Consider the following 24,612-nt stretch of genomic DNA (forward strand, 5'->3'; position numbering starts at 1 on the left):
TATTTAATATGTAATTTTTCCATAAACACTTTAGAGATGTAAAAATAAAATATACATTTGACATTTTCTGGGAAATAAAAAGGCTTCCAATGAAAAAAGATATAATAATAATAATAATAATAATAATAATAATAATAATAATAATAAAGACACATCATCTTTATGTCTCATATGCTCTGAGGGAAAAAGGGTTCTACAATGGTTGTAAGGATAGTTAGGGTTTCTTAAACTTTTTGAATGGTCTGAACTTTGGAACCTTCTCTACAAGAGCAACACCATATTGTTGGGTTCTTATGTTTCTGAATGGGCTATGCTTAGATAATAAACACTCAGATGTAGGGTCCTAAATGGAACAATGGTTCCCCAAGAGCAACAAACCAGAGAACCAATAGCGGATTAAGACTGAACCTTTTTTTCTAAGCATGGTGACAGACAAAGTGGGGAAAATGAATTCTGATTAGACGAGCTGTCAGAATGATAATGCTCTATTCACAGTATTTATTAAGAACTGTCTTAGTTGTCTGAATTCTGCGTTCACAGGAACACACCCTGGAAAATAATTCCAGTGGACAAGTGGTTAAAACACCTCTTCAATAATTAAATCTGTCCCATATACTAGTCCAATGTCTTATCACTCTGTAATGATGGAGGTTTGGAATATCATCAACTGGGCAGGACTGACTGTAAATGCTGTCTACTCTGTAGCATTCAGGAATAATGTACAACAGTGTTTCCATTGGTGCACAGTTATTTCCACTCCCACAAGACCCGAGAGGTACGTATTCAGTGTCTTAGAGTGCAAAAAATTATATATAGATTGCTCAGAGATGGCTTTGGGAAACAATGTTCAATTCTTGCATACTGTCCCAGTATGTCTGAAACCCAGGGTCAAGTCGAGGGAATGGCAGGGTTTAGTCCAAAAAACGTCAACAAATGCGAACTATACGTGTAACTCCCCTGAATATATGGGGATATGTCAAACTCCCCTGAATTCCTGAAAATCCAGTAGTCACTGCTCAGAATGTACTGACTGACTGACTGACTGACTGAAACAAAAACTATAAGCCTGAGATAGGACCATGTGTTCCCAAAGATCTATTACTGTACTATTATCATGTTGTAGGCCTGTCACATTCTCCCAAAAGAAGACCATGACGTTTGATTCTCTTCTCCATTAAAACTCATGCAGCAGAATTTGTAATAATGATCATCATTACCATTTAAATGAAGAGCTCGTGAGCTGATCAATCAACACGCACGCAGCAAATATTCACTGCGTTGATATCAGACATTGCAGTCTTTTAGGATATCAGACCATCGCCTTGATAAACAGCTGCTTTTATGCATAAGAGATGATGGAAAATGGCATGCACGTGCCACAACTATGAACAATACATATCCATATTTCTCTCGTGCGCCCTTTTGCAGGCGGGTCAGGGCCAGCATTAAGGACGGATTACTGCACACTCGGGTGAGCCAGCGCGTTGGATAATAATAATAATAACAATAATAATAATAATAATAATAATAATAATAATAACCAGAGGAAGAAGGACAACAACTGAATAAGCCAGGACTGGTTAAGATAGATTTGTATGTAGAGTGAATTACTAAACTGATGCACTGCAATCAATTTCGCTTCGACGCAGGTTGGCAAAACGGAGCGGCGCGCGCCGCATGCATGCACGACTCCTGTAAAAATGGGCGGACCGCTGACGGACACAGCTAGGAAACATTAACACAGACTCCTGACACACCTGCTGATTACTCATGCACACATGTTTAAAGATTTCTGACCCTCCACACAGCCCTGTCATGATGCATTTCTCGAAAGATAGTTGGCACGTACCCAGAGCTCGGTGCCCCAGCTGCAGCTCAGGGATTCGGGGCAATTCCTCCTCGATAATCCTCTGCTCGAATGCATGGCTACTTCGGAATAGATCACTAATCTGTTTTTTTTTAATGACTGATCCTGGGGTTTAAAAAGAAAGTACCGTCAAGGATGTAAACCTCGATCGGTGATAAGAGGTCCGTTTTCACCTCCGCATGCTGTCAGTTGCAGGCGATCAGCCTCGGCCTCTCTCTCTCTCTCTCTCTCTCTCTCTCTCAGCACCCTGCATTCATTCAGTCAGCCGCTTGGGACAGCACACACAGCCCGGGATGATGCTGATCGGGTTAAATAACACAACCTAGTCCAGCAAAAATAATTAGATATAGTCTTAAGCACCAATTTAAATATGCAAATATGTTTAGCTTATTATTTTTTTAATCACATTTCGCGGCTTTGTTTTCTTTTTCTTTTTAATTTAGGCAATTATTATAGGATTGGATTATCATTGAGTTATGTTAAGGAATAACATTAAATAATGAGAATTATTTCAGTTATTTCACGTGTGTTTTAAATGGTTGTATTCAGTCCACGCACTGCATATAACGTTATACAGACACAAATATAAATAGAAGATTCCCTATCGAGCCATGCCTTTATTTTGACAACAAGTATGGTTCTATTCCAAATGGATTTCAGTTGGAAGCAAAGTCCACTATATGAAGGCTGGAAACCTTTGATTCTATACCCTGTGTAGTGCGCGTATATGTGTAACAGCGCGCAATTTGGAAAGCATCCCAAAAAAAGAGGAAAGATTTCATGAGGCTGAAGTGAACTTCCTGTTGGCAACCAGCAACAGTTTTTCGGTTTCTAGGCAGTTTTTTTTTAGGATGAAGCAGAATTTTTAAAGCTAAATTTGTTAATTACTGTATTTATATCATATAAAACATATTACATTTTCGATAAAATAATTAGAAATACTACAAATATGTAAACTATTTTTTTTTAGCCGTAGCTAGTTGGAATAACACGGTTGCCTCGCAACAGTCGTGTTTGTTAAGAAGCTAACGGGTTAGCAAGAAGACGAATGGGATTTGTTTATGCGGAACGTTTTTCGAATAAAGAATTAAAAATAAATAGATAAATAAAAATGAGTGAACAACTTAAGTTAATTGTAGAACAGCTGAATCGAGAGCCATTCAAGAAGAACTTTAACTTAATCACGTTTGACTCTCTGGAGCCGATGCAGCTGCTGCAGGTTCTCAATGATGTTTTGGCCGAAATTGACCCTAAGGTGAGAGAGACAGCTTCAGATTTCACGGGTTTTGAGTCAGATTACCTGATAATCTAATTCCTGATAACTATGTGTAAGTTAACTATGATCCCAGGGCAGTGCAAATTAAAATTCAAATTAAAAAATATGAAAGATTTAAATGCTGTCTTTACTATAGAAAAAAAAAAGTAAGACCTGAAGGAAGTCAGACATTATGAGCCTCTCATACATAGAGAGACATACAGGTGCAATCAAAATTATTTCAACCCCCATTGCAAATCAGGTTTATTGTCAAAATTGACAGACCTTCAGCTGAACAAAAACAAAAGCAATTGAATTGAATTCAACACAATGAATGCTTCAAGTGGTTTCCCAAAATTCACCTGAAAATGCGACTTATAATGACTTCTCCAGTCTCAAAATTATTTAATAAGTCTGTCAATTTTGACAACAAACCTGATTTGCAATGTGGGTTGAATAATTTTTAGTAAGGCTGGAGCTGCGTTATTTCTCATGGCATGCAGTCATACCCATAATGCAAAAAGAAAAAAACAATAGACCTCTATAATGCCCCATTTTCCTCCCTAATTAAATACAATACAATATATGTACAATAACAGCTTTTCTCTGGTCAGGGTCACAGTGGATCCGGAGTATATCCCGGGAACACTGGGCGTCATATGGGATGGGACGCCAGTACCTCACGGGGCACCATACACACATTCCCACGCACATTTCCACAGCCTTCAGACAGACAGCAACTCGAGCTCAGGGTCGAACCAGAGAGCCTTGTGCTGTGAGGTGGCAATGCTATCTACTGTACCACTCCAATAAAATATCAACAATTTATAAAAACATTTACAGCAAGCGTTGTCAAACGTTTCACAACCAGGGTCTCTTTTAACTGTAAAATAAATAAATAAATAAAAACTCCACGGACCCCTTCACTACAGATTTACAGGTCTACATGTTAATTGCTTGTTCTCTCCCATGTATTTATTGTCTTATATTTCAGCAAGCACTTGACATCCGAGAGGAAATGCCTGAGCAGACGGTCAAAAGGATGTTCACTTTGTTGGGGATGCTGAAATACAAACCGCCTGGTGGCTTTTCTGATGTGTAAGTTTAAAAAAAAAAAGTGAAACAGAACGGGTGTTAAAGTGGCAATGGATAAACATTTATCAGTATCACAGGACAGCTGAATTCTCTGATCTGATTGGTCAGAAGATGTTGATTCATTTCTATAGCTCTTTTTTTTAATTTTTTAAAAAAAAAATTTTTTTTTTTAAAAGTTTAACGTTAATGTGGTGTTTTCTACGAGGTGACTTTTATTTAGCATGTTTGGAAGGAGTCTCCAGTGTTAGTACTTTGTAACAGTCAGGGGTTCCTTGACGTTTTCAGACACAGGAAAGTCTTATGGAAGAAGGAGTTTAAGCTTTATGGTTTTTCAGTAAGATGACAAGCTGCATTTTTTCTCCTGTTAACATCAAGTGAGAGAGGCTGGTGAGGGAATGAATGTTTATAGCTGCTATAATGTAAGTGACAACAGGAACTAACTTGTTTAGTGGACGTTCCACAACATTAAATGTAACTATAAATGTATAAAAAGTATAACGGGCGGTTCTTTAATAAATAAATAAATTAATTAATTAATAGTGCTGGCAGAATTGCTGTGGTGTAAAGGAAATAAAATGCTTTGGGACATGCGTTATTGGAAAATCATGTCAGGCTGCGTCACACCACCTCATCATTGATTATTTTCCTATAACAGCATATCCCATTATGTTTTAAAGACACGCTAACAGAAGATAAAGTAGTAAAGGTACATAACTCTAACATGCTAAACCGAGTAAATGTTAATAGGGACGTTTTTGCTTCTCTTATCGCTGAGCCTGAGTTTCTGCTCATCTCTGTTTCCCAGGAGCGGTTTTCGGCAGGGCCTGGTGACGGGCAGTAAGCCGGTGGTGCACCCCATCCTGTACTGGCTGCTGCAGAGAGTTCCTGAGCTGAAGAAGAGGGCCTATCTGGCTCGCTTCCTCGTCAAACTGGACGTGCCCAGCGAGTTCCTGGCTGACGAGGTCATCGCCGAGGTCTACCACCAGGTCTGTGCTCGTTTCGGAGTCAATACAGCTCGCGTTACATTTTAAAATAGAACATCTTATGCTATTGTCCGTGCAGCTTGATTGGAAAATGGATTATATCTTTCACAGTCGCATCCGATATCAATGCGGTCTAGTGATGACCCGTGATCTGTTGAACAGATCCTATATAAAGTATATTGCAGTTTTTATTTTATTCATAAAGTACATGATTCTTTTGTGATTTATTATCCATACAGTATGAAGAGGTGGTAGAAGGATTCAAGAATTACCACAAAGAGTGTGAACAACTGAGGACCTTTGGATTTTCTGCAGCTGAGATTCGACGGGTAAGAGAGTCATTTACTCTTTTCTTCATTTGCTTTGTGTTCTTACATCTATACACTTTTTTAAAAAAAATCAAACAAAGGGAAAAAAATGTTGCACTGATTATACAGTATAACAACAGTACTTAATATTAAAATAAAGCAAACCTTTCTTGACTCTAGAGAATAAAATGAACTTGTAGCTATAATAGCAACATGTTGAGATTGAGTCAGAATAAATCAATGTGACCGTTTTATTCGGACAAAAATGTGATTTATTTGAATTTTTAACGCTACAGACATCTTTTATATTTACTGGCTATCTCTCATACTAATACACATTTCAAGGTGTTGCATTTGCAAGTTTATTTCAACTAAATTTTTGAATTTCTTGCCAAAAAAAAGAAGAAAATTAGTAAAGCAGAGGGCACATCCCAATGTCTATTATGAAGCCATTAAATTCATCCATATTACCTTTTTTTAAAAGGCTGTTTTGAAACCCCTTTGCCTTTGATCTATTCAAAGAAATTGTTTTAAACAAGTTGTACGTTCCTGATGGAATTTGTTATTGCAGGACATTTCAGCTATGGAGGAAGAGAAGGATCAGCTGATTAAAAGAGTGGAGCGTCTGAGAAAGCGGGTAAGAAAACCTTTGGCTTCAGACTCGTTTCAGTAGAAAAATGTCTGTCTTATAAGTAATAAATTGTGTAACTTGAGACAGATTGACATTTTATTCCTTTGTATATCCTCTACAGTCTAGATCAGGGGTGTCGAATCTTATCCGGAAAGGGCCGGTGTGGGTGCAGTTTTTCATTCTAACCAAGCAGAAGCCACACCTGAGTCTATTGAAAGCCAAGATCGGTTAAACGGGTTAAAGAGGTGGAATCAGGTGTGGCTTGTACTCGACTGGAAAGAAAACCTGCACCCACCCACAACTGCTCTTTGAGGATAAGATTAGACACCCCTGGTCTAGACCAGTGGTTTTCAAAGTGGGGGCCTCCAGGGGGCGCCTGGGGGGCCTCAACAATTTGGTATGAAAAATAAATAAATGTATGTTTTCTCTTTCTCACTCTCAGACAACCACACACACACACACACACACACACACACACACACACACACACACACACACACAAAATCAACTCCTAATGTAATGTAAAGATGTAATTATTAATAAAAAAAAATTATATATTCAGAAGTCTGTATTTTTAATGTGTTTTAAAGACATCTTGCAAAAGGGGGGCCTCGGTCAAATTTTAATGCCTTTTGGGGGGCCTTGCCCTGGAAAAGTTTGGGAACCCCTGGTCTAGACGATTGTGGTCAACCTTACAGAGTGTGTATTACTTCATTTGTCCACAAGGTGGAGTCTGTGTCTAACCATCAGCGCATGCTAGAGGTGGCCAGCCAGCTTCGGGTGGAAAAGGAGAGAGAGGAATCTCTGGCTCTTCAGAAACAAGAGCAAAAGAACCAGGTACCTGTGGGCTCCAAAACAGTTGCTTTGAGTGTTGTGACTCAGAGCGTCATGTGGAACATCGTGTATATATACACTACCAGTCAAAAGTTTAGACACACTCTTTCTTTATTATTTTTTTCCCCCACACATTTTGTAATAATAATAAAGTCATCAAAACTCTGGAGTAACGCAAATGGAACTATGGGAATTATTTTGTGATAAAAAATCCAAAATAAATCAACAAAATTTAATATTTTAGCATCTTCAAAGTAGATGCCCTTTTTGCCTAGAATTTCCAGAAATGTATTCTTGGCATTTTCTCAATCGATTTCTTGAGGAATTTCCCTGAGATGCTTTTTAAACAGTATTAAAGGAGTTCACACCTACGCTGGACTCTTATCGTCTGCTTTTCGGAATATTTCCCTCCGAGTCGTCTGTTTAAAAAAATTTTTTTTCGTAAATAAAATGTTAGTTTTCTAATGAAAGAAATGAATACGTTGGTATGATTATATTTTTGTCTACAACACCAATTTCACACGTTTAATCATACACCTTCAGATCAAAAGGTTTTTAAGCTCATGAGAAACATTTCAGTCGAGTGTCTCCAAACTTTTCACCAGTAGTGTACATCTGGTACACATATAGACTAATAGCTGCACTTTTCCAAACCAAGAAGGCAAATTTAATGAATTGTGCATACATGCAGAGTGTTTGGTGTTTGTGCATTTCAGCTGTTCCAGGCTGAGCAGAGGAGGCAGAGGTGTCAGCTCCAGCTGAAAGACTTGCGACAGGCAGCAGCAGATGCCAAGCCTGAGAGTGAGTAGACCATGGAAAAAGTCCCCGTGTCCTGACAGTGCATAACAGAGGTCAAACAAACGTCACCTGCACAGGCGTCACACTAAACAGACTCTTTTAACAATGTAAAGGCTTCATATGATGTCTTTTATAGGCATCAAACGCATTGCAGCATGTGAAGAACTATGGTGTGAATTGTAATTTTCCAGATCACTAGATATTCAGCTGTTCCAGTATTTCAACAGACCTTTTTATTTTTGTCTGTGATCATATTTTTTTCTCTAAAATTATCAGAAGCATTATTTTGCAAACGAACTGTCTGCACTGCATATATAGTGTGTCATGTGGGAGTGTGCTGTGAGAGCGTAGTGCCAAAAAGGCTTCTCTTCTCTGTTACAGGCCTGGTGAAGAGACTGGAGGAGGAGATTAAGTTCAACTCCTACATGGCGTCAGATAAGGTGCCGAAAGAGCTGGAGCGCATCCGCAGCAAAGTGCACTACCTGCAGAAGGTGGCGTCCGAGCCGGCTATGGGCCACGCCGAGCTGGACGAGCTGGAGGAGAAGGTCACCTCGCAGTACATGTTTTATCGGGTCTTAGTTTAGATCTTGGCACATCACCTACTCCTTAAAGGAGCAGTTCGAGAAATGTATTGGTTCGAGAAAAAGGAATTGTATGTTAGGATTGATGACGATAATAATGTAGGTTTGACTTCAGTTGTATATTTATATACATTTCTGTACATATTTATACCACAATTCTCAAATCAGATTGGTCAGAATGTGTTGATTAATTCTGTTTAATGTTAGGGTGCTGAAAATAGTGCCAGCTGTAATTCAAATCACATTTAGTTTCCTGTCAGGTTCATTAGCCTCGTATCTCCAGTCCATAACTAAAGAATTACAAATACCAGACATTTCTGCATGGATGATCATCTACATTTGTGGCAAAGCAGAATTTGGAGAAAAATCTAATTGGCTGGATTAAAGTTCTTTCCTAAAAATAACTGAGCACTCAAGAATATATAAGGTTGCTTATAAGATGCTGCACAGCATCCCGTTTTCCATTTTCGAATGTTCTCCATATCATTTCATTTCCTGCACATGTGTTTTGTTTTGTTGAGTTTTTTTTCTTTTATAATTTTACAAAAGTAATTTCATTTCTTCTGCTGACCAGATTAAAGAGCTAAATCAGATGAACCAGATGATGGAGAAGAAGATGGCCAGGACTGACCCAATGGATGATAATCTCACTCTGTACAGACAGCAGGTAGGAGCGTTTTTCTCCGTCCCTTTATTCTTCGAGCCGTGCCGAAAGGAAATAATATGAAAACAGACATGCGAAACTGTTTTACATAAAGCACTTATCATCTAAGCATCTACACTATCGGTTAAAAGTTTGTGGACACTCGACTGAAATATTTCTCATGAGCTTAAAAGCCTTTTGATCAGAAGGTGTATGATTAAATGTTTGAAAAAAAATAAAAATAAAGAAAGAGTGTGTCTAAACATTTTGACTGGTGTATATCTAAGGGCAGTTGATAGATTCTGTCAGGATACGCACTCGCTGGCCGCTTTATTTGGAACACCATACTAACACTTGGACCCCGTCTTTGCTCTCAAAACAATTCTCTGTGGCATGGATTCTACACGGAAACATTTCTTTGAGCCGCTGATCCATGTTGAAATGATTGCATCACATAATTGCTGCAGATTTGTCAGCTGCACATTTTATGTTATGACTTTCTCATTCTACCACATCCCAAACATGCTCTATTAGATTCCAGTGAGGCCAGTGATGTACACTGAACTCGTTGTCAGGTTCGTGGGACCGGTTTGAGACGACCTGTGCTTTGTGACATTTCAGATTATCATGCTGGAATGAACCATTATTTGAAGGGTATTAAATTGTAGCCATAAAAGGATGCAATAGTATTAAAATAGGTTTTGGCATTCAACCAGTGCTCAAGTGGTGTCCATAAAGGGTGGGGGGGGGCATTCCCCGCACCATTACACCACCACCACCAGCCTGAACTGTTAAAACAGGGCAGGTTGAGGCCATGGATTCGTGCAGTTGATGCCTATTTCTGACCCCACCATCTGCTGCATGTTGGAGAGGAAATCAAGATTCATCAGACCAGTCGATGTGTTTTCCAATCTTCAACTGTCCAGTTTGAGTGAGCCTGTACCCACTGTAGACTCCTGTAGATTCCTGTTCTTGGCTGGCCGGAGTGGAAGCTGACGTGGACTTCAGGGTTTAATGTGCGGTGTGTTCTGACTTGCTTTACTGGTCATCACAGTTAATAAAGAGTAGTTATTGGATTTACCGTAGCCTTCCTGTCAGCTCATTCTCCTCTGACCTCTCTCATCAACAAGACTTTTCCAACTGCAGGACTGGATGTTTTTTGTTTTTCCTGGATGTTTTTTTCTCCATTCTGTGTAAACTTCAGAGACTGTTGTGTGTGAAAATCCCAGGAGACAACAGTTTCTGAAATACTTAAAACCAGCTGCTGCCACATGATTGGTTGATAGGATTGTTGAATAATTGCATGAATGAGCATGGGTAGGTGTTCCTAATAAAGTGTCCAGCAAGTCTAAAAGTCAGTGTGTTGGTTTTATTCCTATACTGGGAAACATGTTAATACTTGTTCTTGGTCTTTGCTACGCTATAGGCGTAGACGGAGATTAGTTTGAAACACATCTGGCTGGAATATTTCCTCAAAACGTACTTCAGGTTTACAAGTTGCATCCCTTCCTTTTCCTGTATGAATTAAGATGCAACTTGAAAGAAAGATTGATGTCTCTCATCTATGTTTGTTTCCTGTTGATCGTAGCCAGATGTTTATTATCATTTCATAACTTTAGTATCATGTTTTGATCGACCGAAATGTCGTCTCATCTTCTAATGAATAGATCGTACGGCAGAAGCGATTGGCGTTTTGATCGACCCTTCATGGTGGCACATGAAGGGGTCAATCCCTTAAAAATGTACTGTTTGTTAGGCCTCCATCATAGCACGGAAGAAAGAGGCGAAGGCAGAGGAGTTGCAGGAGTCCAGAGAGGAGATAACCTCCATCACAAGAGAGCTGAATGCTAAGAGTCAGGCTGTGGGACAGGGAGGAGTCGAGATCATCCGCTCAGACGAGGTACAGCTCGGCTTCACACACTAAAACTACACATACCTCACTTCAGCATTCAGTACAGTAACTTACATACAAGATAGTCTCTACAAATGAGGCTCCAGAGTACTGTTACAAAGGGAACTGGAACTGAACATGGTACTATGGTACCAAAATTTTTCAGTTCTGGACACGTTATTGTGCATCATCACAAGAGGAGCAGTTTTAGCATGGAACACACAGCTGTGTACCCAGCATCACTCATACAAATATTTGCATAAATGGATTTATGCATAACTGGACTACATTTAGTCGAAATGTTTGCAGTTTTTTTTATTGGTAGAATAATGTTACAGATTTCACAATGTACTCTGTTCTCTCTGCTTTAAATCAAACCCTCATCTCAGTAAACTAATTCATGTCTGTACTGTATGTCCCTGATAAGGAATCTGCTCATCATCCTATATAGCATTGTAGTGTTAATGTTCCTGTCTCTACTCTCTGTCTGTATCCTCTCACACTGTCTGTCTGGGTGTCTGTCTGGGTGTCTGTCTGGGTGGTTGGTAGATTCCAGCTTGCCCTTATGCAGTGAGTTGGGAGGCAGAGTAGATAGAGAATTGCAGTTTCTAAAATAGCCCCCACCGTGTCTTTCCACTTGCTTCAGTCCTATCATCCCAGTTTGATAAGGTTCGCTTCGGCATGCGGCTCATCCAACCGTGAACGGCTGCAACAATACACCAGCCATGAATAATGAAACGAGACAGTTGAGAAACGGGGAGGTACACTAGTTAGGAAGGAACAAAGAAAGGAGTAAACCGCTGTAGCATTCTGGACAGTTTTTGAAACACGTCAAGTATTTTATTTCCCCCAAAAACGCAACTTAATGCACATGTCAGTGAAAGTAACTCACAGAAACGGTGTATGTCAGTGTGTGCGCGTGTGTAGAGGATGTTTAAGACAGAGCTCTGGGATGGATTATGCCCTTGTATGGTCACACACTGGCACTGCAGTGATTTAAAACTGGAGAAAGAGGGGCACAAGGGGTTCCTAGCTGCTGTAATGAACCCGACATTTAATAGATCCATGTAAATAGAGCAAGCCTTTCAAACAGCAGCTGGTCCATATCCTAAAATCTGTGTGTGTGAGTGTATGTGCTCTTTATAAAAATAAATAAATAAATAAAAATTTAAACTCACATTCTAGTAATTAGTTGAGAAAAGATAAGGAACTCTACTTTGCTTTAATTTTGTTTTGATTTAATCAGCTAAAAAAAAAAGTATTTTTGTTAAAAAAAAAATTTTAAAGGGTAAAAATCTGTTTACCCTACAGTTAATACAGTGAGGGAAAAAAGTATTTGATCCCCTGCTGATTTTGTACGTTTGCCCACTGACAAAGAAATGATCAGTCTATAATTTTAATGGTAGATTTATTTGAACAGTGAGAGACAGAATAACAACCAAAAAAATTTAGAAAAACGCATGTCAAAAATGTTATAAATTGATTTGCATTTTAATGAGGGACATATGTATTTGACCCCTCTGCAAAACATGACTTAGTACTTGGTGGCAAAACCCTTGTTGGCAATCACAGAGGTCAAACGTTTCTTGTAGTTGGCCACCAGGTTTGCACACATCTCAGGAGGGATTTTGTCCCACTCCTCTTTGCAGATCTTCTCCAAGTCATTAAGGTTTCGAGGCTGACGTTTGGCAACTCGAACCTTCACCTCCCTCCACAGATTTTCTATGGGATTAAGGTCTGGAGACTGGCTAGGCCACTCCAGGACCTTAATGTGCTTCTTCTTGAGCCACTCCTTTGTTGCCTTGGCTGTGTGTTTTGGGTCATTGTCATGCTGGAATACCCATCCACGACCCATTTTCAATGCCCTGGCTGAGGGAAGGAGGTTCTCACCCAAGATTTGACGGTACATGGCCCCGTCCATCGTCCCTTTGATGCGGTGAAGTTGTCCTGTCCCCTTAGCAGAAAAACACCCCCAAATCATAATGTTTCCACCTCCATGTTTAATGGTGGGGATGGTGTTCTTGGGGTCATAGGCAGCATTCCTCCTCCTCCAAACATGGCGAGTTGAGTTGATGCCAAAGAGCTCCATTTTGGTCTCATCTGACCACAACACTTTCACCCAGTTGTCCTCTGAATCATTCAGATGTTCATTGGCAAACTTCAGACGGGCATGTATATGTGCTTTCTTGAGCAGGGGACCTTGCGGGCACTGCAGGATTTCAGTCCTTCACGGCGTAGTGTGTTACCAATTGTTTTCTTGGTGACTATGGTCCCAGCTGCCTTGAGATCATTGACAAGATCCTCCCGTGTAGTTCTGGGCTGATTCCTCACTGTTCTCATGATCATTGCAACTCCACGAGGTGAGATCTTGCATGGAGCCCCAGGCCGAGGGAGATTGACAGTTCTTTTGTGTTTCTTCCATTTGCGAATAATCGCACCAACTGTTGTCACCTTCTCACCAAGCTGCTTGGCAATGGTCTTGTAGCCCATTCCAGGCTTGTGTAGGTCTACAATCTTGTCCCTGACATCCTTGGAGAGCTCTTTGGTCTTGGCCATGGTGGAGAGTTTGGAATCTGATTGATTGATTGCTTCTGTGGACAGGTGTCTTTAATACAGGTAACAAGCTGAGATTAGGAGCACTCCCTTTAAGAGTGTGCTCCTAATCTCAGCTCGTTACCTGTATAAAAGACACCTGGGAGCCAGAAATCTTTCTGATTGAGAGGGGGTCAAATACTTATTTCCCTCATTAAAACGCAAATCAATTTATAACATTTTTGTCATGCGTTTTTCTGGATTTTCTTGTTGTTATTCTGTCTCTCACTGTTCAAATAAATCTACCATTAAAATTATAGACTGATCATTTCTTTGTCAGTGGGCAAATGTACAAAATCAGCAGGGGATCAAATACTTTTTTCCCCTCACTGTACATTACATTTGTAAATTAAATAGTAAAATTTACATTTATTGTTACTTCAGAGCACAGCAGATAGATTATTCATTTATACACTGCCATCAGAGGTTTATGTTTTATCACCATGCAAGTCTTATTAGTGCTGCAGACAAAACAAAAAATTGAGACTTGTAATTAACTGGGGGTAACTGACTCATTTTTAATTGTTTTTATGTTTTTCACCTCACAGTCTCAATGAATCCATTTAGGAAATTTTTGGGGCACTGTGGCATATTTCTGCATGAACAGAGTTGACCTGGAAGTACAAGCATGCTGGTCTACACACTGTTCTCAGGTTAAGATGTGTACCCTGAAGCCTTATTCTGTATCAGCATAAATACAAAAGCAGAAATACATTTTTGTGTGATTGAAATATTCTGAAATTGCAGTACCAGGAAAATCTTGCTCATTTTTTTCAGCTGCCATGTTGTCCTCCTTTACCATCACCTTTCTTGTTATTTTTGACCAGCACGTAGTGAGCCATATTAGCAGTACGTCAGGCACTAACGGCAATCCCTAATCTATCCGTCTGGATTTTAACCCCAAACTGAATCTGAACATTTTAGAGAATGTCAGAGTTTAACCAGATGCTGAAATATGTGGTGCTGAAACGTTTGACTGGCAGTGTACCTTTACTGATAATATGGTTAATGCACATCTTTGCTAACTGCTAACAGCTTCTATTCAGTTACAACAGTATCTTGTAAGTATCACAGGGACAAGTTCATCTGTTGATTCTGTATTTCTTATGTGAAAAAAAGCCTAACATCTACTCTATAACTTCTTTTTATAAAGTTCAAGTAAATGCAACACTTGCTAACCATGATTTATTTGCCCCCTAATGCCTGTGCATTTTTTTTCCATTTCACTGTGACGATTATCAACGCACGTGGTGGCTAATTTAGCCGCTGTCACTTGACGGCCATTTGTAACGAGAGAAAACACTACCCAGTGCAATTGTTGCCTATAATCCCCCCAACCTTGTCTGCCCTTGATGTCCTGAAATACACAAGGGGTAAACTCTGACACGCAAGCTCCACATTCCCTGAACGACACACGACATATTGTCATTTCTGAGGTTGCTTTCTACATTTATAACTGCTGGCTGTAGTGACAGCAGGGCAGTCCAGGCAATGTTCTTTTGCAGGAACTGCCAGATGTCGAATGCACCCCTGGCCATGTGCCTAAAGGCTCAAGTTACCTTTGTTACGGACCGAGGAGACGTCCCTGAGGGACACCGTCCATTGCCAGATTGTTCTAAAGAAAAAACCCCCCCATTTCGATCAGGCAGTATATTTGTACTCTGAGTATTACTATGTAAAGAATAAAACACAATGTCAGCACTTCCTGTAATGTTTTATTCCACTTTCTACCACAGCGATTTGACAACGATTTCAATTTTGAATTTATTAATGAATGACATGTCATGCTTTTTAACCATTTATAATTACTTGTTAATTTAATGTTGTGGAACATCCTCAAAGCAAGTTGTGTCAGATGCATTGAGACAAAAAAAAAAGCATCTTGTCATGTTACAGAGCAAGCAGAAAGTCCTCTGAATTGAAGACTTTTCCGTTTCCAACCGTACTGACTGTTACAAAGCGCTGACACTGGAGACTCTGTCCCTAAATGTTCTACAAACCTTTCCTTCTAGAAAGGTTCAGTATATAAAGCAACATGCTTGGTTGAATAACAAGATGCTTGCGTATCTGTTGATTATTGGCCTTCGATTACACAAACGCTTGTAAATAAGTTGTTACTATAGAAACTATGACGTATTAGAACAGTTCATTTAATATAAACCTATCAAAGAAAATGAATGATCGGTTTCCGACCAATCAGATTCGAGAATTCAGCATGTCTGTTGTATACGTTTCGATTAATCTCAATATAGAGAACGAGCGATTAATCTGATGTGTCATGTTGATGACTTCTAGTTTGACCGCTAGTCACTTCTGCATGGAAGATGTATGGAAGATCGGCGCTTGCGTGTGTGCGAGCCTGATGTTTATTCCTGTTGGAATGTTCCTCCTGGCTCCCTGCTCACTATTGTTCTAGCACAGCACTTTTACATACTCTGAAATGACGTGGTGGAGTTTAATTGTCAACGATTTCTTTTTCCATGTGCTTTCCAAATCCAAACTTGATCCTGACTGTCCCTCATGGTTTTTTTGGTTAACAGTTTGTTGGTTGTTATCTCTGTGTTGTTTACAGTTTAAGAAGTACGTTGCCAAGATGCGCGGCAAGAACATCGTATATAAGAAGAAGCGTCAAGAGATGGCGGAGATGAAGGCTGAGTTTGGTGTTCTACAGAGGACTGAGGAGGTCCTTCGTCAGCGCCACACAGCTGCACAACAGCATCTGGTATGCAAATGGCCTTCCCCATTACCATGTGCTCTTCCCTTACATCTTCACATTATGCCACTTAACTCACAGTTTGGTTTTACTTGGGATTGAAATCAGGTCTATTTCTGATTCTATGTCCATATTTACACCGCTCTTACGTATACTTTTCATACACACTTTTAGACTAAACTTTTCTTTATTCCTATCTCTTCCTTTTCCTCTTTTTTTTTTCCTCCCATCCTGCATATTAAGCTTGTCATTTTATTCAGTTTATTCAAAGTAGGTGAGAATTTTAATCTCGGCATAGAGCTGAATGTTGAAGGAAGGTTACTCCTGCATTTTTCACCACTTTTCATCTTTGTGTTATAATCCACATATGTGAGAATAAATTTGAGGCACTTTCCTATAGTGAAAAAGAAGGGGAAATCGGTTTATTTGAAATTCACTTAAAATGGAAGTCTAAGGGTGAGTATTGGGGAAATCGATACACTTTTATAAAAAAATTCTTTTTGTACAACACTTTCGTGTAATCCTCGAGCAAATGTTTTCGTAAATTAATCTCTTTTCGCCCCCCACCTTAAAACATTCATTCTTAAAGCGTAAGAATGCGCCTCATGTCGTATCACACCCGCCTAGATTTAAATAACAGCACAGTCTGGAGTGTGTTATTCTTTACATACTGTGAGTTTAGGACTTAAGCACTAATGACCCAACAGCTCTGGGATTCAAACTCGTGACTTCTGTCAATAGAAAAGAAGCCATTGAGCTACGACACCAGCAAAGTAAATTACACATAATCCCCAGCACACACTGAGAAACGATATATTTTGTTGATATCAGCAAAATTTTATTTAACTACACTCAGCATATCATGATTCTTTCATCAGATGCCTCTGTCCGACGTTCTGTCCCTGACCCTGTCCAGCTCAAGCATCCATCCCCATTCAGATTTCACTCCGTTCACATGAAGTTACAACACCTTCCTGGTAATGACTTCACACCTTTGAACCCTCCCAGCAGCGGACCTGCCTTTTTGACGCAGAGGGTCTGAGCCCGAGCTATTTGTGAGAGGAGCATTTGCTCTCTGGCTACGTGCGAGGCTGTTCTTAGGCGAGTGAGAGAGTTTTGCGGTGGGTTGTGCAAGCCTGCACCTCTAGCAACCCCCCCCCCCCCCCCCAGGCAGCTGTTCTACTGTCCCCCCCTCTCCCCTCTCTCTCTCTCTCTCTCTCTCTCTCTGGAAAACCAACCATGAATGTGACCAACACACACACATGATCCTTCACTTACTGCATTTATTGTCATATTTGGAACACCGACAATATCTTCATGCACTGTGACTAAGTCATTTACACACATGTACACACAGAACTGCTACAAAGTCATACCACAGAGACACAAAATACACGTGTGCTATGTTTGCTTAGTAGCTGCTGAGAGCTTCGGGTGGTGTGTATGTGGAGCAGCAGGTCACCAGTCTGACTATATCTAGCATCTAACGAGGCAGTGTGCTGACAGGTATACATCTTAAAGTTCCCAAGATTTCTGACCTTAATGAACCCACATAGTGTGGTTATGTATGTAGGATTACCACCGCTATCATTTTAACACGTTCCCCTGAGAAAAGAACAGAAACCCTGTTTACTTATATTTGAAATCTAAGTTTGTGGTTATCCTTTACCATTGCAGCTTAGGTTTTCAGAACAATACATCAGTAAGACATTCTGTCATGTCTGTCTTATCCTAAGACCTTTTGTTTGTTGAGCGTAATGGTTGTAATTTTAAATTACTATTATAGAGTTATCCAATTCTCCCTGCCATACAACAGGTACCCACTGGGGAGCTATGTGAAGCTAGCCTTTTCAAAATTCTGCACAAGCAGTGTAACACTCTCGTAGGAAAATCACTATCCGCCCTCTTCCACATACATGAGCTCACAGATGCCCGAGATTGGGTAGTGTCACTGTGATTGACAAGGAAGAAAGAGTATGTGAAGGTGTGAAGGCTCTCTCTGAAGGGGTGAGCATTGACTGTATAGACATGACTCTTCACAGAGTGCTCAACACACTCGGAGGCCTATTGTGTTTCCAGGCTTTCAGCAGCATTATACTTTTTTCTACATAGTGCATGAGCCTCTACGAGACTCAAATGACTCCTCTCAGGGGACATCGGATCTAGACTATAATGTAACCGTTGTTTTTTTTGCTTTTCAGCAATCCCTGGAGGCTCAGAGAGGGATCTCGGGCTTCAGCGAGACCCAGGAGGAATTGGAGAGAGTCTCAGCCATCAAAAGTGAATTGGACGAGCTGAAGGGAAACAGGTTGGACAACATGTCTGAGATGGTGAGCAGATAATAAAAAGGGCACATCTGGGATGTTTCTGTTGTCCTTATATTTCCTATCTCCTTATACTCCATCGAGATTTGAATCTTTAATTAAAACCTTGATACCATCACATATGCTGTTTTATTGCATCAGTTTGTGTGGTGTTCCATGGCTTCATGTTTTTGTTCATTAATGAGCGCTCTGGGCTTATGGGAAAATGCTGTTCCCCTGATGAGATCTGTAACTGCCATGGCACTCCGCTTGCTTTGGGTTGCTACAGAAACTAGAAGAAAAGAGCCGCTGTAATGCAATATTGTGACTTCAAGTTGCACAAAAGGCTCCGAGTTGCACGTAAGGACATAGCGCAGCTTAAAATGACACATGTTAATACCACATCGAAAATGTGCAAGTTGGACACAAATGAATATTTTATGAGCAAATTGTATATTTTTCTTTATTAAATAACATCACATTTTCTTATTCAGTTTATTACTAGACTTTGATCATGTGGACCATGGTCGATACATTTCCCTGCGAATGAGCTGTTACTATAAAACACATAAGAAACCTATTCGAACGAGAGCATTACTATAAACCTGTTGTTAGAATTACACCAAACTATTGTCAGAGGTGCTGTCATACTTCGAGAATGTTATAATGTGTTATAATGAAATCCATAATTAAGTGGGCCAGGTGAGTAAGACAGGAGGTCTCCAGAACTAGAGCAAAGGACACCTGATCTAGCACGTAATTGTTACCATTTGTGTTGTTTCAGGTGAAGAAGATCAATTCAGCAATATCGGAGAAGAAGTCAGCTCTGTCTCCATTAATAAAGGAGTTGAGGCCTCTTCGGCAGGAGTGCCAGGTGGGGGGCTAGAACACAACTACAGGAGACTGTACAGTACATACTGCCTCTGGGAACCTATTGTAAAACAAGACAGATCAAATATGTAGGTGTAATATTAAACATCCCACAACATTTAAATGAAACAAGACTAGGCAAGTGTTGTTTAGCTGGACCACGGTCTGCTGCTCAGGCATTTGAAAAGTCAGTCACATCACCATAGCAACCACAGCAAAGCAGTAGAACTTGAGAGGGATCAGAGATATATTGTTGCCCCCTCACTATTATTTATCTGGCAGATGCTTTTATATAAAATGACTTGCAAGTGAAAAGCTTGTTTGAGGTTCCAACAGTGGGTCATTGGCCAGCCTGAGATTTTAACTCACCTGATTGGTTAAGACTCAGAAGGTAATCAAACATATTCAGCCAACACTGCCCACTTCTCTATCATTAATAGTACTATGATTAGCAATCAGTGATGAATCATCATTAAAATCTAGGTTTTACTTCAATTTTAATTTCTACCATGCGCCATCGTTCAGTCATTAAGTAACATGTCTTTCCTAGACCTCTCGATGGTCCAAGAAAAACATACATGCATATATCCATAGGATCATTGTTTAAAAAACAGCTGAATTTGCTGATCAGACCAATCTAAGAACTATCTAAGTGTAGTCTTAGTATTCTAATGAGTACACTTGATTGACAGCCTTCTGTATAATACTGTTGGCCTACTGTGCCACTCAAGCGCTAAAAGCACTAAACGCAATGATACAAGCCAGACTGTATTGACCATATATAAGCAAGCTGTACTACTAACTGTAAACTTGTGTAAACATTTTTTTTCTGTTTGTCTAAACCAGGAGATTTCCCAGGAGTATGAAGAGAAAAAAGCTCTGTATGACACCTGTGCTGCTGGTCTGGAAAGCAACAGATCCAAACTGGAGCAGGTAAAGTGGCCTACTGTGATCTCACACACAACCTTTGTTCATGCAGTAGAAGAGGGTCTTGCGTAAATATGACTTGTTAGTAAAGTCTTTAAATGTGCTGAACTGGTCTAGGAGGTCAGGACCATGAGAGAGGAGACATCACAGGAGGAAAACCGCTATCACCAAGTCAACTGCATGAAAGAGGTAAGATCTACCCTCCTACTTAAAACCAGCCCTGTCCCAGACAGGCTCTGGGTTACTGATCAGAAGGTTGGGGGTTCAAGCCTCAGCACCACCAAGCTACCATTGTTGGACCCTTGAGGAAAGCCCTTAACCCTCTCTGCTGTGCTGTATCATGGCTGTATCATGGCACTCTTACTCCAGCTTCCTAACAAGCTGGGATATACTGGGGAAAAAAGAATTTCACTGTGCTGTAATGTATCTGTGACAAATAAAGGCTTCCTATTCTTCTTACCTCCATCGATTTGCAGATTACTGAGATTCAATTGCAGCGAGCAGTAGATGAGATGAAGATCTATGTGTCCTCTGACCCACAGACACGGAAAAAGTCCATCAGGTATCCAGGTGCTTCACTGTTCACAACTGTTCATTCATATGTAAATTCTATGAACTTGGATATGAATAAAGCAGCTCTGTCTGAGCTTATTTTAAGCAATACGTTCCCCATATACCCTCTCTTTTCTTAACATGGAAATGTGGGACAGTTTTCTGTGTCTCTCATTTTAGCTGTGCTAAGAGGTGCTCCACTACTGTGTCCTATTCTTGGTTTCTTCATTACTTTCAGTCGGGCAGTCATTAGAGGACAATGGAGGTCTTTTCATATAGAAATGTATTTTCTTTGAAGAAATCATTAACCTCTAAGATACGAGTCTGGCACCAAAAGAGTGACATAGAATCAGATTCTATTACAGATTCAGAAGTTATGGTATATCCCACAGTACCATACATGTTAGATATTATTATTAAGACCTAGATAGACAACAAAGGATGGACTACTGGATTTTTGCTAATTTTTAAACCTAAAATTGAAATTGCTTGCATAACAATGAATATTATTGCAATAAAATGTGTCTCAGTCTGGCCTTTTTGTTATATATGAATTTTTGGGAACATTTCATTTAAAGCCAAATATTTATTTTACAGAATGGAGAGACAACCAGTATTGCTTTGCAATGCTCTGTATAAAATACTTCATTAGCTATCTAGTTTTCTAATATGTATATTAACTGACACTAACTCATTTGGTTCACCCATCAAATATAATCCACCATCCAAACCACAATGCACAGCACATCACCCAATCCACAACTCTAATACAGCACACGACCCAATCCACAACTCGAATACAGTACACAAACCAATCAACAACTCGCATACAGCACACGAACCAATCAACAACTCGAATACAGAACACTACCCAATCCACAACTCGAATACAGCACACTTCCCAATCCACAACTCGAATACAGAACACTACCCAATCCACAACTCGGATACAGAACACTACCCAATCCACAACTCGGATACAGAACACTACCCAATCCACAACTCGGATACAGCACACTATCCAATCCACAACTCGGATACAGAACACTACCCAATCCACAACTCAAATACAGCACACTGCTGTTAACTCAGATAAGAATAGAGAATAAACACATTTTAACGGCTCTTACGTGTATTAAATCTTAGGAGAATGGTGGCTCAAAGATTAAGGCTCTGGGTTACTGATTAGAAGGTCAGGGGTTCAAGCCCCAGCACCGCCAAGCTGCCACTGTTAGGCTATTGAGCAAGGCCCTTAACCCTATCTGTTCCAGGGAATCTGTATCTTGGCTGACCCTGCACTCTGACTGCAGCTTCTTAACATGCTGGGATATGCAAAGAAATTATTCCACTGGGCTGTAATGTAATATGTGACAAAAGGCTTATTTTTCTTCTCCTTTTAGGGAGCAGTACATGAAGTACATTGCCGAGCAGGAATCTTTGGGCAAGGTGAATCCTTTGGCTTCTTAAGTTGTCTGTCAAATCTCGTAGCCTGGAATCCCCCCTCCCCGCACTGTTACCCAGTCTTGTGTGCTTACAGAAGGTTAATGATAGGTGACAACAGGGGCTTGGCCTCTGCTATATTTCTGCCAAAAGCCTTTGGAGTATGCTGTCCTGTCACACTACATCATGCTTCAGTTACACCAAAACATGTGAATTATATGGTAGTGATGAAAGACATTACTGCTGGACCATCCACCTCCTGACATGACACTGACATATATGTTGTTGATTCATTTGAATTATTTTCCTTAGCATTTCTAATGCTAGTGGCGGTCTCAGTAAAGCAGGATTACACAGTGAGCTTTGTAAACAAGGCGGGAGAAGTGAGAGGAGGGAGAAACATGAGGGAACAACAGGGGAGAAATGTTTATCAATAAAATAGGCTAAAAGGTCATTTAGAGGCATGTTAACAATAGTATTATTTTCCACTGTGCACTAACAGAAGCTCCGTGAGGAGCAGAAGCAGGTGAAGGAGAGCCACGGGCCCAACATGAAGCAGGTGCGCATGTGGAAGGATCTGGAACAGCTGCTGGAGTGTAAGAAGCAGTGCAACCTGCGAGCCCAGAGCCAAGCGTCCATTGGTCAGGTGATCCAGGAGAGCGGAGAGGACCGTCTGGTTCTCTAACTGTGTGTCAAGTTCATATAAGTTCATCATATCAAGGAATACTTTTCAGCTTTGATGGAGCACTATGTGTTCAGAGGCACATATAGAGAAATATAATGACTATGCTATGAAAAGTTTCTCTTCCTTCCCCCCTCTGTCAGTACTGTACTCAGTACATTGTGGTCTTGCGTTTCAAAACAGAACAAAATCTCCTTTTTTGGACATAATTAACTGGAGTTGGGAGATTTGTAGGGGAGATAACCAGTGAAGCGCTCTGAATGTGCGAGAGAGAGTACACATGTTCGCAGAAGTGTTCCATGGATAAGGGGTTTAAAAAATTCAAACAAGTCCCTCGTCTCCGTTTTGACGTCTTTAAGAATAGCGCTACAATCCATGTGTTGGAAGATAACAGCGAACAAAGTGTTACACTTTGAAAGTGCCTGCACATGGTTATTTTGGGAAGCAGCAGTCATGACCTTGGGCAGAAGAGCTGTCCAATTTAGGAATTCAGCTGGTCCTTCTTTTGTTTCCGTCACTGAGGGGCAGAGGTAATCAGCAGAGCAACATCTACAACTTCTCCCCTACCTGTTAGTGCACATGAATGAGTCTCTGACTTGGGGCAAACAGAGCTGTTCAACTGTTTGAACAATAAAATAAATTGATACGTATATTATAAGCAAACCCGATGTTTTATCTTGTATACATTTTCAGTTTAGAGGATTTTGTAAAAGTCTTCCTCGGTATGTCTACTAGCAATGAGTAAACACAAGCTGTTGCAGTGTCAGCACATGAGCTTCTTTTATATCTTCACTCAACCCAATTAACACAAGCAATTTAAGCACTACAGTTACTGTTTTTCTGCCAGTAAGTACGGAGTAAAACATGACGGTGCATGGGAAAATGTGTGATACGGCCTGATGTGAAGTGGATTATTTTCCTGTAACATCACTTTAAAAAGTGTTTTATTTATTCCTCTTATACCGTGGAAGTTTGTCAGCCATTACAGTTTTTAATTTATTACAAATGTCACTTTGCTTTTAAACCACTGGTTACATTTACGTATAGTTACATTTAATGTTGTGGAACGTTCATGAGACAAGTTATTTCCTGTTATCACTTACAGTCTAGCAGACATAATCAGTCACTCCCTCACCAGCTTCTCTTTTTTTTTTTCTTTTATCTTCTGTTTTGTTCTTTCTCTTTAAAATAAAATTGAAAAAAAATAAAAAACATCTTGTCATCTTACTGAGAAACCGGAAAGTCTAAAGTATTCTGTTCTGAAGACTTTATCATGGCGGAAAACATACTGGACTTTCCAAAGAGCTGACACCCGAGACTCTTTACATACAGTAAATGTTAAATAAATAGCTTCAGACAGAAAGCTTCACCATATCAATGATGATACATTTTTTCTTTATGAAATAACATGCTTGGAATCCATTTATTCTCAGGCTTAGATTATGCAGATCATCCAATAACGATAGTTACACAATAACGTATTAGAATGAGTGAGTTAATATAAAACATAACAGAAGGTGCTGTTCTTAGAAAATAATAAATGCCAGGATGGTGTGATGTAGCCTCATGAGAAGCGCAAAATTGATTATTTTCCAATAATCGCACGTGCCGAAGTGTTTTAATCATCTTATACCACCAATGTGTTTA

At 40.0% G+C, this 24,612-nt stretch overlaps 2 protein-coding genes across 5 annotated transcripts in view; one reads left to right on the plus strand and one right to left on the minus strand.

The window, feature by feature from the left end:
* The window catches only part of fnbp1a (formin binding protein 1a), a 32,112-nt gene extending 29,932 nt beyond the window's left edge, over nucleotides 1-2,180 (minus strand). The window contains exon 1 of the mRNA XM_053625561.1: nucleotides 1,850-2,180. Coding sequence (XP_053481536.1) covers nucleotides 1,850-1,924 — 75 coding nt within the window. The 5' untranslated portion in view covers nucleotides 1,925-2,180. The remainder of the gene's footprint in view (nucleotides 1-1,849) is intronic.
* A 437-nt stretch (nucleotides 2,181-2,617) lies between these two features.
* On the plus strand, nucleotides 2,618-24,165 carry ift81 (intraflagellar transport 81 homolog). 4 transcript variants are annotated; one of them, XM_053625556.1, is made up of 19 exons: nucleotides 2,960-3,122; nucleotides 3,737-3,902; nucleotides 4,117-4,220; nucleotides 5,023-5,203; nucleotides 5,440-5,529; nucleotides 6,080-6,145; nucleotides 6,866-6,976; nucleotides 7,690-7,774; nucleotides 8,153-8,316; nucleotides 8,927-9,019; nucleotides 10,752-10,895; nucleotides 16,051-16,200; nucleotides 18,393-18,521; nucleotides 19,279-19,368; nucleotides 20,211-20,297; nucleotides 20,409-20,480; nucleotides 20,768-20,853; nucleotides 22,244-22,289; nucleotides 22,786-24,165. In XM_053625556.1, exons 1-19 carry the CDS (start codon nucleotides 3,094-3,096, stop codon nucleotides 22,966-22,968), a joined length of 2,076 nt encoding a protein of 691 aa, XP_053481531.1. In that variant the 5' UTR covers nucleotides 2,960-3,093; the 3' UTR covers nucleotides 22,969-24,165. The 4 variants fall into 4 exon arrangements, with proteins under 4 accessions (XP_053481532.1, XP_053481531.1, XP_053481533.1 ...); XM_053625558.1 differs by having other exon boundaries at nucleotides 20,768-20,861; nucleotides 22,786-22,924; XM_053625557.1 differs by lacking the exon at nucleotides 3,737-3,902 and having other exon boundaries at nucleotides 2,618-3,122.
* Nucleotides 24,166-24,612: the final 447 nt, after the last annotated feature.

The sequence above is a fragment of the Ictalurus furcatus genome, chromosome 5, assembly GCF_023375685.1.
Source record: "Ictalurus furcatus strain D&B chromosome 5, Billie_1.0, whole genome shotgun sequence".
Lineage (NCBI taxonomy): Eukaryota > Metazoa > Chordata > Actinopteri > Siluriformes > Ictaluridae > Ictalurus > Ictalurus furcatus.

Excerpts from the sequence above, each read along its gene's own strand:
- ift81 (XM_053625556.1), top strand. The coding sequence starts at position 3,094 with ATGATGTTTTGGCCGAAATTGACCCTAAG. Across the intron at positions 3,903-4,116 it reads AGAGAGCCTTGTGCTGTGAG|CAAGCACTTGACATCCGAGA; the intron begins GTGGCAATGCTA and ends CTTATATTTCAG. Across the intron at positions 19,369-20,210 it reads CTCTTCGGCAGGAGTGCCAG|GAGATTTCCCAGGAGTATGA; the intron begins GTGGGGGGCTAG and ends TGTCTAAACCAG.